Here is a 12,813-nt window from a genome sequence, read left to right on the forward strand (position 1 = left end):
ACCAATTAATAGGTTCATAATCACGTTTTTACTATAAAAGCCCAGTTGTATGTGATCTCCTAACAATGTACATCTAATAACTTTATCTTAAAATATATTTAATAATAATTACCAAAATTCAAGTTGACATATCTATAAAATTTTCAAAAGTCATTCTTATCCTAAAAGATATCAGTAATTATGAATTTGATATGTCAATTAATAAGTCCACAAACATATTTTACTATAAAAGTTTAATGCAATTTCTTTCATAGCCACCATCAAGAAAAATACATCTTTTTTACATAGTATATTCCATCTCGACAAAGGTTTCTTATTGTTAACTTTATATTTACAAGATTTTTTAATGTCTGTATGCATGAGTGGTTTTCATGAGATTATTACTATTGTAAACTAATTATTATTTTGATTTTATTTTATGTGTAGCTAAAATTAATACTTTCATCAACAATAACAAGTTCAACAAGAAGAAAGTGGTGTTCATAATGGGAGCAACAGGAACTGGAAAATCCCATCTCTCTGTTGACCTTGCCACCCATTTTCGAGGAGAAATAATCAACTCGGACAATATGCAAATATATAAGGGACTTGATATTGTTACAAACAAGATCAGACACACGGAGAAACAAGGTGTACGACACCATTTGTTAGGTTTATATATTTATTTTCAACAATATTTATATTAAATGACTACCTAGATAATTTAATATTAGTAATTGAAGAATCTAGTGGAAATATACTTTACTATTAAAAAAATTATTTATTTCAATTCTGAGAAATTTAATTTAATCACATATTCTTAGGTGAAATTGAGCCAGATTCCGATTTCACAACTGAAGATTTTTGTTTGCAAGCTATTGTCTACATAGAAAATATTTTGAAGACTCAACGTGTTCAAATTATTGTTGGAGGGTCAATTTCGTATATTGAAAAACTTGTGGAAGACCCTGTGTTCATATTCAAATATAAGTATGATACTTGCTTTATTTGGATTGATGTAGAACAATCAGTCTTGAATCGTAGAGGTGACATGAGGGTTGATGAAATGGTCAATGCAAGTAATTTTTGAAATTTTTTTATATATCAATCAAGATATAATCATGCATCTAGCTAAAAACTTTTCATGTATAATTTTCTTAATAATTTTTTTGGTTATCAAATGTATGTTCCACTAAATAAAATTCTTCTTAAATTTATGTTGCATGCAGGGCTAGTGGATAAGGTGTGGCAGATTTTCATTCCATATGCAGATTACACCAAAGGAATCCAATGGTCAATTGGTGTCCCCGAAATGGACATATATTTAAGAGAAGAAACCAATATAGACGAAGATGATGAATCAAAGAAGACGATTCTTCAATCGTCAATTGTGAATATCAAGCACAGTACTCGTTTATAATTTTGTCACCAACTTGACAAGAGTCAACGGTTAATAAATGACAAAATGTGGTTGGTGCATCATATTATTGCTACTGACGTTTTCAAAGGAGATAGAAAAGATGTTGTTGGTGAAGCATGGAGGAATACCTTTTTGCAACCATGCGTGGATATTGTGAAAAGATAAATAAATAAACTTACATTGTGGAAGTAATGCCTAGAACCTGAAAGGCAATGTAACAAAACATCTAACAAGATCCATAAGTCTAACAAAAAGGGTCATAACCCCAAACTAATGAACTAATACTAACTAGAACAAGTCTAATTTTGAAATGTGGAAATACACGAAAGGAGAACTCATGGCAGCCTGGAAAAACAAGCTCACCCTTGAATTCGATTGGCGATCACTAATCTTCTAGACGAGGTATGTCAATAGCCTCCTGAAGATGTCATGTACTCAACAAAGAAAGAGCATGTGCAGTATCAATGCACATCCACAGTTTACTGGTAGGATCACGCGGCTATCCCACAAAGTGGAGCATATATAAGTCATTACAACAATATAATCACATGCATATATTGAACATATACAATATTATCAACATTTATGAACAAGGTATAGTTTCACATTTCTCAAGATACATAATAATATCAAATCATTAGTCCTCTCATGGAACCCAAACCCAAACTGTTAGCATACCGGAACGTGGTACCCGACCCAATAATTATGCCAAAACATGGCAACCGATCCATTCAACAAGCTACAATCACAATCAAAAGTATATTCTCATAATTATACAAACAAGTCATGATTCATGACATTTATCATTCATCTATCCTCATTTACAATTAATGTGATCAATAATGCAACATTCACATACAAGCATGTATCATAATGAAGCAACAACCAAGATACATCACACAATCATAGAATCACAACCATCATCTACCTCGAAACAAGCTTGAAAACCTAAGAAACTTGATCCTTCCCTTTCCTAATTTGTTCCGCTTGTTCTTGGTCTACAAACAATCAATACAATATGAGAATCAATAAACAATCAATAATTACCCGAATTACTAACAATTCTAACAACCCTAGATCATACCCATGATCCCAATATCCAAGTTAGGGCTGTTGTCACCATAGAATCTAGATCAAAACCCTTCCCATCGATAATTACCCATTCTCTTACGTTCTACGGATCGAAAAATGGATTCGGGAAATGAAGAGTCGCCTGGGGTTCGTTCCTTAGCTCTAAAAATCGAAAAGTGCAAAATAAAGTCATTTTGGGGTTTATTTAGGCCTTTAAGTCGCTATTGGCCCGCCACAGCGGTCCTCATCCCGCTAAAGTGGCCCCGCCAAAGCGACCAAAAGCACCTCCAAAGCGGCTAGAACAAAACAGTGAGCCATTTTAATAATTCCAAGACCCCCATTTCACAACACACCTTCAACCAATGACGCTCAACAAATACCGTAATGCTAAGATCGATTCCGGGAGTTTTACTCACCCGAATTCAATTTCCTAAAGTCGTATGGATTCCTTAACGACTTATCTAACTACTCATGTAATCAAAATCATAATTAAATCACCCAATTTTTACAAGATTTCCCTACACTTTAATGACTCTAATTTCGTCCTAATCTGGATTAGGTTGAGAAATTCCAAGTTATTACAAAAATGCTTTTCGACCCAAAATTTTTCCTCGTTGGATTTTCTATAATGATGGAACCCGGTCGTTACAAAATATTTCTCAAAAATGATGATCACAATATTATTATTGAGTGAATATAAACTATCATTATCTCTATCTTCAGTTATTTTTTCTCTTCGCCACTTTAATTTTTGACCTATTTTGTACAGTTTGTATCGCATTACAAATATATATATAATACGACCCTTCTTTCTATATATTCTTGTCTTTGAAAACATTGTTTTTATAGAGCAAATATTTAAGATTTATAAAAATATTTATTTTAAGTTCCAATCCAAGCCCAAGCCCCAAGTCCAAGTCCAAGTCCATGTCCAACTCTTCTATATTTAATATATATTAATATAAATATGTACTTACACAATTACATGAGATCATTCATAATGTCAAGGTAATAGAGTGAGAAAATAAATGACCATAAATGTTAGGGAAGATTCTACCCTAAAAGAATTTGACAAAATAGAAAATTTGTAATCTATTGGTATTAATTATTTAAGGAAATATATTCTACCTAATTAAACCACGGTGATGTAAGCTTGATTCAATAAAATCTTTATCTATTATTACATGATGCACAAGTTAACATAAATACTCATAATTGAAATAGTTATCGATAATTGTTCCCTTCCCTCTAATGGAATTAGACTTAACACGTATGATGTGTTGTTAAATATTGTAAGAATTGACGCATTATCACTTGAATATAATCCTTCAGAAATATTATTCCTTTTGAAATCGGTCTTTTCGTCAATTTTGTATGTGATTTAATAACAATGTACATCTAAAAAGGTCATCCTAAAATTATTTAAGCTTAATCACCAAAATTCAAGGTGACATATCTGTATATTTTTTCAAGAACTACTCTCATCCAAAAATATATTAATTATATATATATATTTGGTATAACAATTAATAATTTCATAATCACATTTTTACTATAAAAGCCCAGTTGTATGTGATCTAGTAACTATGTACATCTATAACTTTATCCTAAAATATATTTAATAATAATTACCAAAATTCAAGTTGACATATCTATAATTTTTTCAAAAGTTATTCTTATCCTAAAAGACATCTATAATTTTGAATATGGTATGTCAATTAATAAGTCCACAAACAGATTTTACTATAAAAGTTTAATGCAATTTCTCTCATAGCCACCATCAAGATTTTTTTTTTTTTTCATAATATATTCCATCTGAAGCAAGGTTTCTACTTATTAACTTTATATTTACAAGATTTTTTAATGTCTGACTGTATGCATGAGTGGTTTTCATGAGATTAGTTACTATTGTTGTAACAACCCGAACCGTTGCTATTTAGGAGAAACAAAAATCTAGGAAAATTCTAGGCTATTATCCTGCTAGGGAGGGCCAGATGCCGCTAGGACAGCGGCGCCAGGGTGGGGTTAGTTGGCGCTAGAGAGGGATAAGCGAGACACAATGTAAATAACGCGAAATCTTATTCTATCCTTCTCCCTAAAATGCCTAGTCTAGTCGTGAAACACCTTAGAAACCCCCAAAAATCTATTGCAAGCTTGGGAGAAAGGGAAGGAGAGATTTCTATACTGAAGATGTCGATGGATTGTGGATTTTTGATCTAGATCACCGTCACGAATCCCGGAAATAAGAATCAAACACCAAAACTCTGTGCAGCTGCTTGGCGCCTAGGTAGGCTAGGTTTTATGAATTGAGTAGTTATAAATCTGTGCTCACTGAGTAATATATGTAAATAAATGGTAGAATTTATGCGTAGGCCTTTGTGCACCGAATGAATTATGATTAAAACTCTAGAAATAAGCCTTAGAGGATGAACTAGGGCTAAGGATGGTCGAACCAACGTTTACATGATATACGTCAATGAATAGTTCACTGGAATGTTTGTGATTTATGCTCGTCCTTGCTTCGTTATGATACATGTATGAATGCGAAACTTGCATTGTTGATCACGCTAAATGTAAACGAGAATATAGGAATGAGGAATGCCAAGAATCATGACTTGATTGTATGATTATAAGTATGTATTTTTTAATTGTGAATGTGGCTTGTTGAATGGATCGGGTGTTGCGTTCCGACACACTTACTTGGATCGGTTTTCACGTTTCGGCATAACTAACTTGGATCGGTTGCCACGTTCCAACATAAATATGAGATCAGTTGCCATGTTTCGGTATAATTATTGGATCGGGCACCATGTTCTAGTATGCTAACAGTTTGGGTTTTGGTCCCTTGAGAGGACCAATGATTTGACATACTTGTGCATCTAGTAATGATGAAGTGCGTGTTGTTCGTAAGTGCTATTTGATGATTGTCCTACCCATTTGTAAGTAACTATGATGACCCAATTATATTGTGAGGGTGAGAAGTGGATGTAGTGTACATAATTCATGCATTTCCTGTAAACCCATGTTTGGGGGTAACGAAAGTGGATGATGGTTGACTTGTTCACATAGATTAATTTTAAAGATGAAAAAGGGGGTTCGTGGTTCATAGTTAGCAAGCTTGATACAATGTACCATGTGACGAAGGCAGGGACATCCGATAAAAGAGGAAGTAAGGGTAGGCAATGGGTGTTTAGACGAAATACGTGTAGTTATTTCGTGGTCTCTTCTATGTGCTAGAATGACTGGGCTATGATCAAGGAACTAGTGAGTGGGTTGAATGAGGAGGTGGTTAGTAGTACGTGGTACTAGTGTAATTTTGGAGGTATTGAAGTGAGGTAAAGGTGGAGGAGCGAGTGACTTATGGCATATTCTTACTAGTTCATTTTCTTATGAAATGTGGTGGGCGTCGGGTTGGCCGATGATGCCTACCAGTTCGTGTGGTTTGTAATGATACTACTCTTGCTATGCCTTTTTGGGCATAGTCTGGATGCAGGTTGGTGATGTTTCATTAGTCGAAGACGAAGAATTTCTCCAGCAGCTTCTACTTTTCATTCCGCATGGTGGGAGTTGTGTCTTTTTTTATTATGTCCAGTTTGTACTCTTAGTTGCTCTTGTAACTGTTTAGACTAGATCCTTGGGGATGTTAATCACTTTACAAGTTTTTAAACCGATTTGTTTTAAGTGTACTTATTTATAAAATCCTACTATTTCTTTTATCTTCCATTTTATTTAATTTCCGCATGTTGTACCTGTCGGGAAAAGAGGGTTCTCCTCCTTAGGTGGTAGTATGTAGGTGCCCGCACGGCCCGGTGGGTTGGGTCGTGAAAATTGTAACCTAATTATTATTTTGATTTTATTTTATGTGTAGCTAAAATGAATACTTTTATCAACAATAACAAGTTCAACAAGAAGAAAGTGGTGTTCATAATGGGAGCAACAGGAAGAGGAAAATCCCGTCTCTCTGTTGACCTTGCAACCCATTTTCGAGGAGAAGTAATCAACTCGGACAAAATGCAAGTATATAAGGGACTTGAAATTGTTACAAACAAGATCACACACACTGAGAAACAAGGTGTACGATACTATTTGTTAAGTATATATATTTATTTCTAACAATATTTATATCAAATGACTACCTAGATAATTTAATAGTAGAAATTGTAGATTCTAGTCGAAATATATTTTACTATTAAAAAATTATTTATTCCAATTCTGAGAAAGTTTATTTGATCACATTTTCTTAGTTCAAATTGAGCTAGATTCCGACTTTACAACTGAAATTTTTGTTTTCAAGCTATTGTCTACATAGAATTTTTTTTGAAGACTCAACGTGTTCCAATTATTGTTGGAGGGTCAAATTCGTATATTGAAAAACTTTTGGAAGACCCTGTGTTCATGTTCAAATATAAGTATTATACTTGCTTTATTTGGATTGATGTAAAGCAATCAGTCTTGAACCGTAGAGTTGACATAAGGGTTGATGAAATGGTCAATGCAGGTAATTTTTGTAATTGTTTTATCTATCAATCAAGACATAATCATGCATCTAGCTAAAATCTTTTCTTCTATAATTTTCTTAAATAATATTTTTTGTTAACAAATCTATGGTCCACTAAATAAAACTCTTCTTAAATTTATGTTGCCTGCAGGGTTAGTGGAGGAGGTGCGGCAGATTTATATTTCAGATACATATTACACCAAAGGAATCCGACGGTCCATTGGTGTCCCTGAAATGGACAGATATTTAAGAGAAGAAACCATTATAGACGAAGATGATGAATCAATGAAGACGATTCTTCAATCGTCAACTGCGAATATCAAGCGTAATACTCATTTATTAATTTGTCACCAGCTTGACAAAATTCAACTCTTAATAAATGAGAAAATGTGGTTGGTGCATCATATTGTTGCTACTGATGTTTTAAAAGGAGATAGAGAAGAAGTTGTTGACGAAGTATGGAGGAATACCACTTTGAAACCATGCGTGGATAGTGTGAAAAGATTTCTCAAAAATGATGATCAAATATTATTATTGAGTGAACATAAACTATCATTATCTCTATCTTGAGTTATTTTGTCTCTTCGGCACTTTAATTTTTGACCTATTTTGTATAGTTTGTATCGCATTACAGATATATATATATATATATATATGACCCTTCATTATATATATATTATTCTTGTATGTAAAACATTTTTATTTATATAGCAAATATTTAAGATTTATAAAAATATTTATTTTAAGTTCCGATCCAATCCCAAGCCCCAAGTCTAAGTCCAAGTCTTCTATATTTAATATATATTAATATAAATACGTACTTACACAATTACATGATAGCATTCATAATGTCAAGGTAATAGAGTAAGAAAATAAATGACCATAAATGATCAGGAAGATTCTACCCTAAAAGAATTTGAAAGATTAGAATTCTTAACTGCAAATATAAAATTGTTACATAGACAAAGAAGAGAAAATAGTAAATTTGCAATCTATCGATAATGATCATTTAATGAAATATATTCTACCTAATTCAATAGCGGTGAAGGAAGCTTGATTCAACAAAATCTTTATCTATTATTACATGTTGCACGAGTTAATATAAATATTCGTAATTGAAATAGTTATCGATAATTTTTCCCTTCCCTCCAATAGAATTAGACATAACACTTATGACTTGTTGTTAAATAGTGTAAGAATTGACGCATTATCACTTGAATATATTCCTTCAGAGATTTTATTGAGTTCTTTTTACAATCCTTTTGAAATCGATCTTTTCGTCAATTTTGTAAGTGATCTCATAACAATGTACATCTAGAAACGTCATCCTGAAATTATTTAAGCTTAATCACGAAAATTCAAGGTGACGTATCTGTATATTTTTTCAAGAACTATTCTCATCAAAAAGATATGAATTATATATATACATATATATATATATATATATTTCTATTATTTTTATTTGGTATAGCAATTAATAAGTTCATAATCACATTTTCACTATAAAAGCGCAGTTATATGTGATCTCCTAACAATGTACATCTAATAACTTTATCCTAAAATATATTTAGTAATAATAACCAAAATTCAAGTTGACATATCTATAAATTTTTCAAAAGTCATTCTTATCCTAAAAGATATTAGTAATTCTTAATATGGTATGTCAATTAATAAGTCCACAAACAGATTTTACTATAAAAGTTGAATGCAATTTCTTTCATAGCCACTATCAAGAAAAAAAAATATTTTTTACATAGTATATTCCATCTCAATCAAGGTTTCTACTTATTAACTTTATATTTACCAGATTCTTATATGCATGAGTGGTTTTCATGAGATTATTTACTATTATAAACTAATTATTATTTTGATTTTATTTTATGTGTATCTAAAATGAATACTTTCATGAGTAGGAACAAGTTCAACAAGAAGAAAGTGGTGTTCATTATGGGAGCAATAGGAACGGGAAAATCCCGTCTCTCTATTGACTTTGCCACCCATTTTTGAGAAGAAATAATGTAATGACCTGAGTCCGTCGTTAGAGAAAATCTAATGGAGAAATAATTGGGGTCAGGAAACTTGTTGGTAGTAACTTGGAATTTCCTAACCTAGTCCAGATTTAGATGAAATCGGAATCATTAGGGTGTATGGATATCTGGTAACAATCGGGTGATTTATTTATGATTTTGATTACATGTGTAGTTTGATAACACGTTAAGGAACCCGTACGACTTTACGGAATTGAATTCGGGCGAGCAGAACTCCCGAAATCAATCTTAGCGTGAAGGGTATTTTCTGAGTGATGTTGGTTAAAGGTTTGTTGTAAAATGGGGGTCTTGGAATTATTAAAATAGCTCATTGGTTCCATGCAATCCGCTGGGGCGGGAATTTTGCCGCAAAGGCGGGTCTGCTGTAGCGGGGTGAGGGCTGCTGTGGCGGATTCGACGCGACTTATGTTTGGTTGTAAACCCCTAAACAACCTTATTCTACACTTTTCGATTCTTAGAGCTAAGGAACGAACCCCAAGTGACTATTAATAGTTTTCCACCATTCTTGAGGCTAAAGGTAAGCTTTTCACTCTCGAAATCCATTTTTTGATCCGTAGAACGTAATAGAATGGGTAAATATCGATATGGGAGGGTTTTGATATAGATTCTATGGTGATAAAAACCATATTTTGGATACTTAGGATCTTGGGTTTGGTCTACGATTATTGAGTTTGTTATAATCTTGATAATTAGACCTTTGATTGTTGATCTTTGTGTTAATTGTATATTTTTAGATCACGAACAAGTGAGAAGAATCCGGAATGTAATATTCAAGTGCCTTAGGGGATTCAAGCTTGGATTCGAGGTAGGTGATGGTTCTGATTTCATGTTGGTGTAATCTATCTTTGTAATTGCTTCATTATAATGCATGTATGAGAATGTTGCATTATTGATCACCTTAATAGTAAATGAGGATAATTGAATAATTGTATGCCATGAATCACCCCTTTTTCTATGATTGTGAGAATATACATTGTGATTGTGATTGTTGTTTGTTGAATGGGAGGGTGCACGATCCGACACACTAACTGGGATCGGTTGTTACGTTCCAGCATAAACATGGGATCGGTTGCCACATTCTTGCATAAACATGGGATCGGCTTCCACGTCCCGACATACTAACTTAGATTGGGTACCGCAAATTGGTATGCTAATAGTTTGGGTTTGGGTTCCATGAGAGGACCATTGATTGGGCTCCCCGATAGGTCCACTGAATTGTGTTGTGTATATACTTGTGATGATTACGTTCATATCTAGTGATGATTAGTATTGGAAGACTATTTGTTGCTCTAAATTGTTAACCAATGGATATTATCGAGAATGTTGGATGCTTCATTGATCCTTAAAAGATGACTAATATTGTATATGTTCGGTATATGTCTGTTTTATAATGTTGTGGTTACTTGCATGTGTTTCACTTATTGGGATGGCCGTGTGATCCTACAAATACATTGTGGTTATGTTCTGATACTGCACTTGCTCTTTCTTTGTTGAGTACATGGCATCTTCAGGTGGCTATTGATAGACCTCAGCTAGGTGACTATTGAGCGTGACCGGATTCAATGGTGAGCAAGTTCTTTCGGGCTGCCATGGATCTTTCTTGTTTAAGTCCACTCGTTTTGCACTCAAACTATTTGTTAAGGTGTTCTTTTAGTTTTGGGGTTCTATCCCTTGTTCTTAGACTTGTCGTTAGTAGTGTTTTGGTACAATGACTTTTAGGTTCTAGGGGTTGTTCTTCTACATTAGTTGGCCTAGTTTATTTAAACCTTTGGAGTTTATGGGGACTCAATTTTTATTGTTATTTAAACCTTCTTCCATAGCTTTAAATTTGTATTACTTTGGTTAAGCTGATTAGTTGGGCTGTAGCTTTGGTTCTCCTACCGGAAGGTTAGTGTTTGTGCCACTCACGACGGCCTGAGTTGTGACAAAGTTGGTATTAGAGCCCTAGGTTCGTTGATCTCATTGTACCAAAACGAGTCTAGTAGAGTCTTGCGGAATGGTACAATGACGTCCGTACTTAAAGACTTTAGGAAAAACTCACTTCTTTTTACTCCGTCGTGCTATGACTTGAATTCAATTGGTGTCTTTCCTCCTTCACTCTCTATGGTTCGAACTAAAGCAACAAAAATGGTAACACCATCACTAGCAAGAGAGGATGTGTATAGACTACCGATAGTTGAATAGGGTCACCATTCAGAACAAGTATCCATTGCCTCGGATAGATGACCTCTTTGATCAATTGCAAGGTGCATCGATTTTCTCTAAGATTGATTTAAGGTGTGGTTACCATCAGTTAAAGATTGAGGCGGTTAAGAATTGGGTTCTACCAAGTTCTATGATTGAAATTAGTAGTTTTGTCGGGTACGCTAGCTACTATTGTCACTTGTGGTATGAGTTGAGTCTAATTGGTATATCCCTATTCCAATTTTTATCTCAACGGAGTGAACTAGACGTCGCAGCCCCGACTGATAGGACACAAGCAATTTAATTGAAACTGAGAAGATTCCAATTGGTATCTGTCCTTAGGGGTCGTACCAGGCGTAGATGATTAGTAATGGTCGTCTATGGAATGAACTAATTAAAGAATTTGGACTTGTCTTGCGCTTGTGTAATGATCGCGTGAATGCTTGGGTGTATCGTGGGAATGTGTTGGTTGTGTGCTGGGGAGGGATTCTTCCCTCCAAGGCGAGGCCTCCAGTGCGGATATTTTCCCGCTAGAGCAGGATGAGACGAGGAAGAACCTCAACATGTCTTCTTTGTTTTCCCCTAGTCACAATTATGGTCCACGAATCATACCCGAACAAAACCCCGCGATCTAATTCAGTGTTCAGCAATTGAATATAAGTTATAAGTGTGTTAAATTGTAGAGAACCAGGGCATATGAGGAGGAAATTAGTGAGGTTGTGGAGGCCGGAGAAATGGTAATGCAGATAGAGGAGTAGTGCTGCCAAGCGATGAGGTTTGCCTGTCAAGAGGACAGGCTCAGTTTATGTTTTTCTGGGTAAGACCGAGTTTGAGGGTGTGGTGCAGTGGTCACAAGAGCTACTCTTGTCTGTGCTCAGATGACTATTTTTTGTTTGATTTGTGTTCTACGTATTCGTATGTGTCAGTTCAATTGACTTGAGATTTTATGTGGTTTGTGATATACTTGATGCCATCATCCATGTTTCTACCCTAGTAGAAGAGTCAGTCATAGTCACCCATGTATATAGTATTGCCCGATTGTGTTTATGGAGTTTCAGATTTGAGTTGATTTGTTTATGCTGGATATGACTGACTTGACATAATAGTAGGCATGACTTAGTTGTCCCCCCCCCCCCTTTATTACACCGGGCTTAATGGAAATACTAAGTCGGTAACTGATGTTTACGTAATCAAGACACAACTTCCGATGGAAGTGTCTACAATCGTGCAATAGTTTAATAACCAACCAATGGTTGGGATCATTCCCAAGAGAGTGATTTTGAGAATTAACAGAAAAATAAAACTTAGTTCTAACTAGCTGTAGCTAAAAACATTAACGATTAAAATCATTGTAAATTAAAAGGGGACACAAGAGTGTCAATTAACAATGGGGTTTTATTTGTGACAAGTAAGTAAAAAAAGAGCAAAATAAACAAGAGTTTCTAAGTAATGAGAGGGGATCCTTGGGATGTGACGGGAATACAGGTTAAGCTAGATTATTGGGTACATGCTTTAGATAGAAGATTCATAGAGTAATCTTGACTAGGCTAGACTTTAAGGGTGATAAGCTCTCTCTTGAGAAACTTACCCCGTTTCAAATGTGTTCTTCTCAG

At 34.3% G+C, this 12,813-nt stretch overlaps 1 protein-coding gene across 1 annotated transcript; it reads left to right on the forward strand.

The window, feature by feature from the left end:
• The first annotated feature begins 485 nt into the window (after positions 1 to 485).
• LOC125825694 (adenylate isopentenyltransferase 5, chloroplastic-like) lies at positions 486 to 11,958 on the forward strand. Its single transcript, XM_049505007.1, has 7 exons — positions 486 to 630; positions 804 to 1,058; positions 1,209 to 1,385; positions 6,339 to 6,487; positions 6,794 to 6,968; positions 7,120 to 7,424; positions 11,884 to 11,958. The coding sequence occupies exons 1-7, from the start codon at positions 486 to 488 to the stop codon at positions 11,956 to 11,958; spliced, it is 1,281 nt and encodes a 426-aa protein (XP_049360964.1).
• The last annotated feature ends 855 nt before the right edge of the window (positions 11,959 to 12,813 follow it).

The sequence above is a fragment of the Solanum verrucosum genome, unplaced genomic scaffold, assembly GCF_900185275.1.
Source record: "Solanum verrucosum unplaced genomic scaffold, falcon-dt-bn FXZP01000066.1, whole genome shotgun sequence".
Classification (NCBI taxonomy): domain Eukaryota; kingdom Viridiplantae; phylum Streptophyta; class Magnoliopsida; order Solanales; family Solanaceae; genus Solanum; species Solanum verrucosum.

Bases quoted from the DNA above. Each gene is read 5' to 3' on its own strand.
- LOC125825694 (XM_049505007.1), top strand. From the start codon at position 486: ATGGGAGCAACAGGAACTGGAAAATCCCATCTCTCTGTTGACCTTGCC. The intron at 1,386-6,338 runs GTACTCGTTTAT...TTTTATGTGTAG, and splicing joins AATTGTGAATATCAAGCACA to CTAAAATGAATACTTTTATC. The intron at 7,425-11,883 runs GTATGGAGGAAT...GTTAAATTGTAG, and splicing joins GAGAAGAAGTTGTTGACGAA to AGAACCAGGGCATATGAGGA.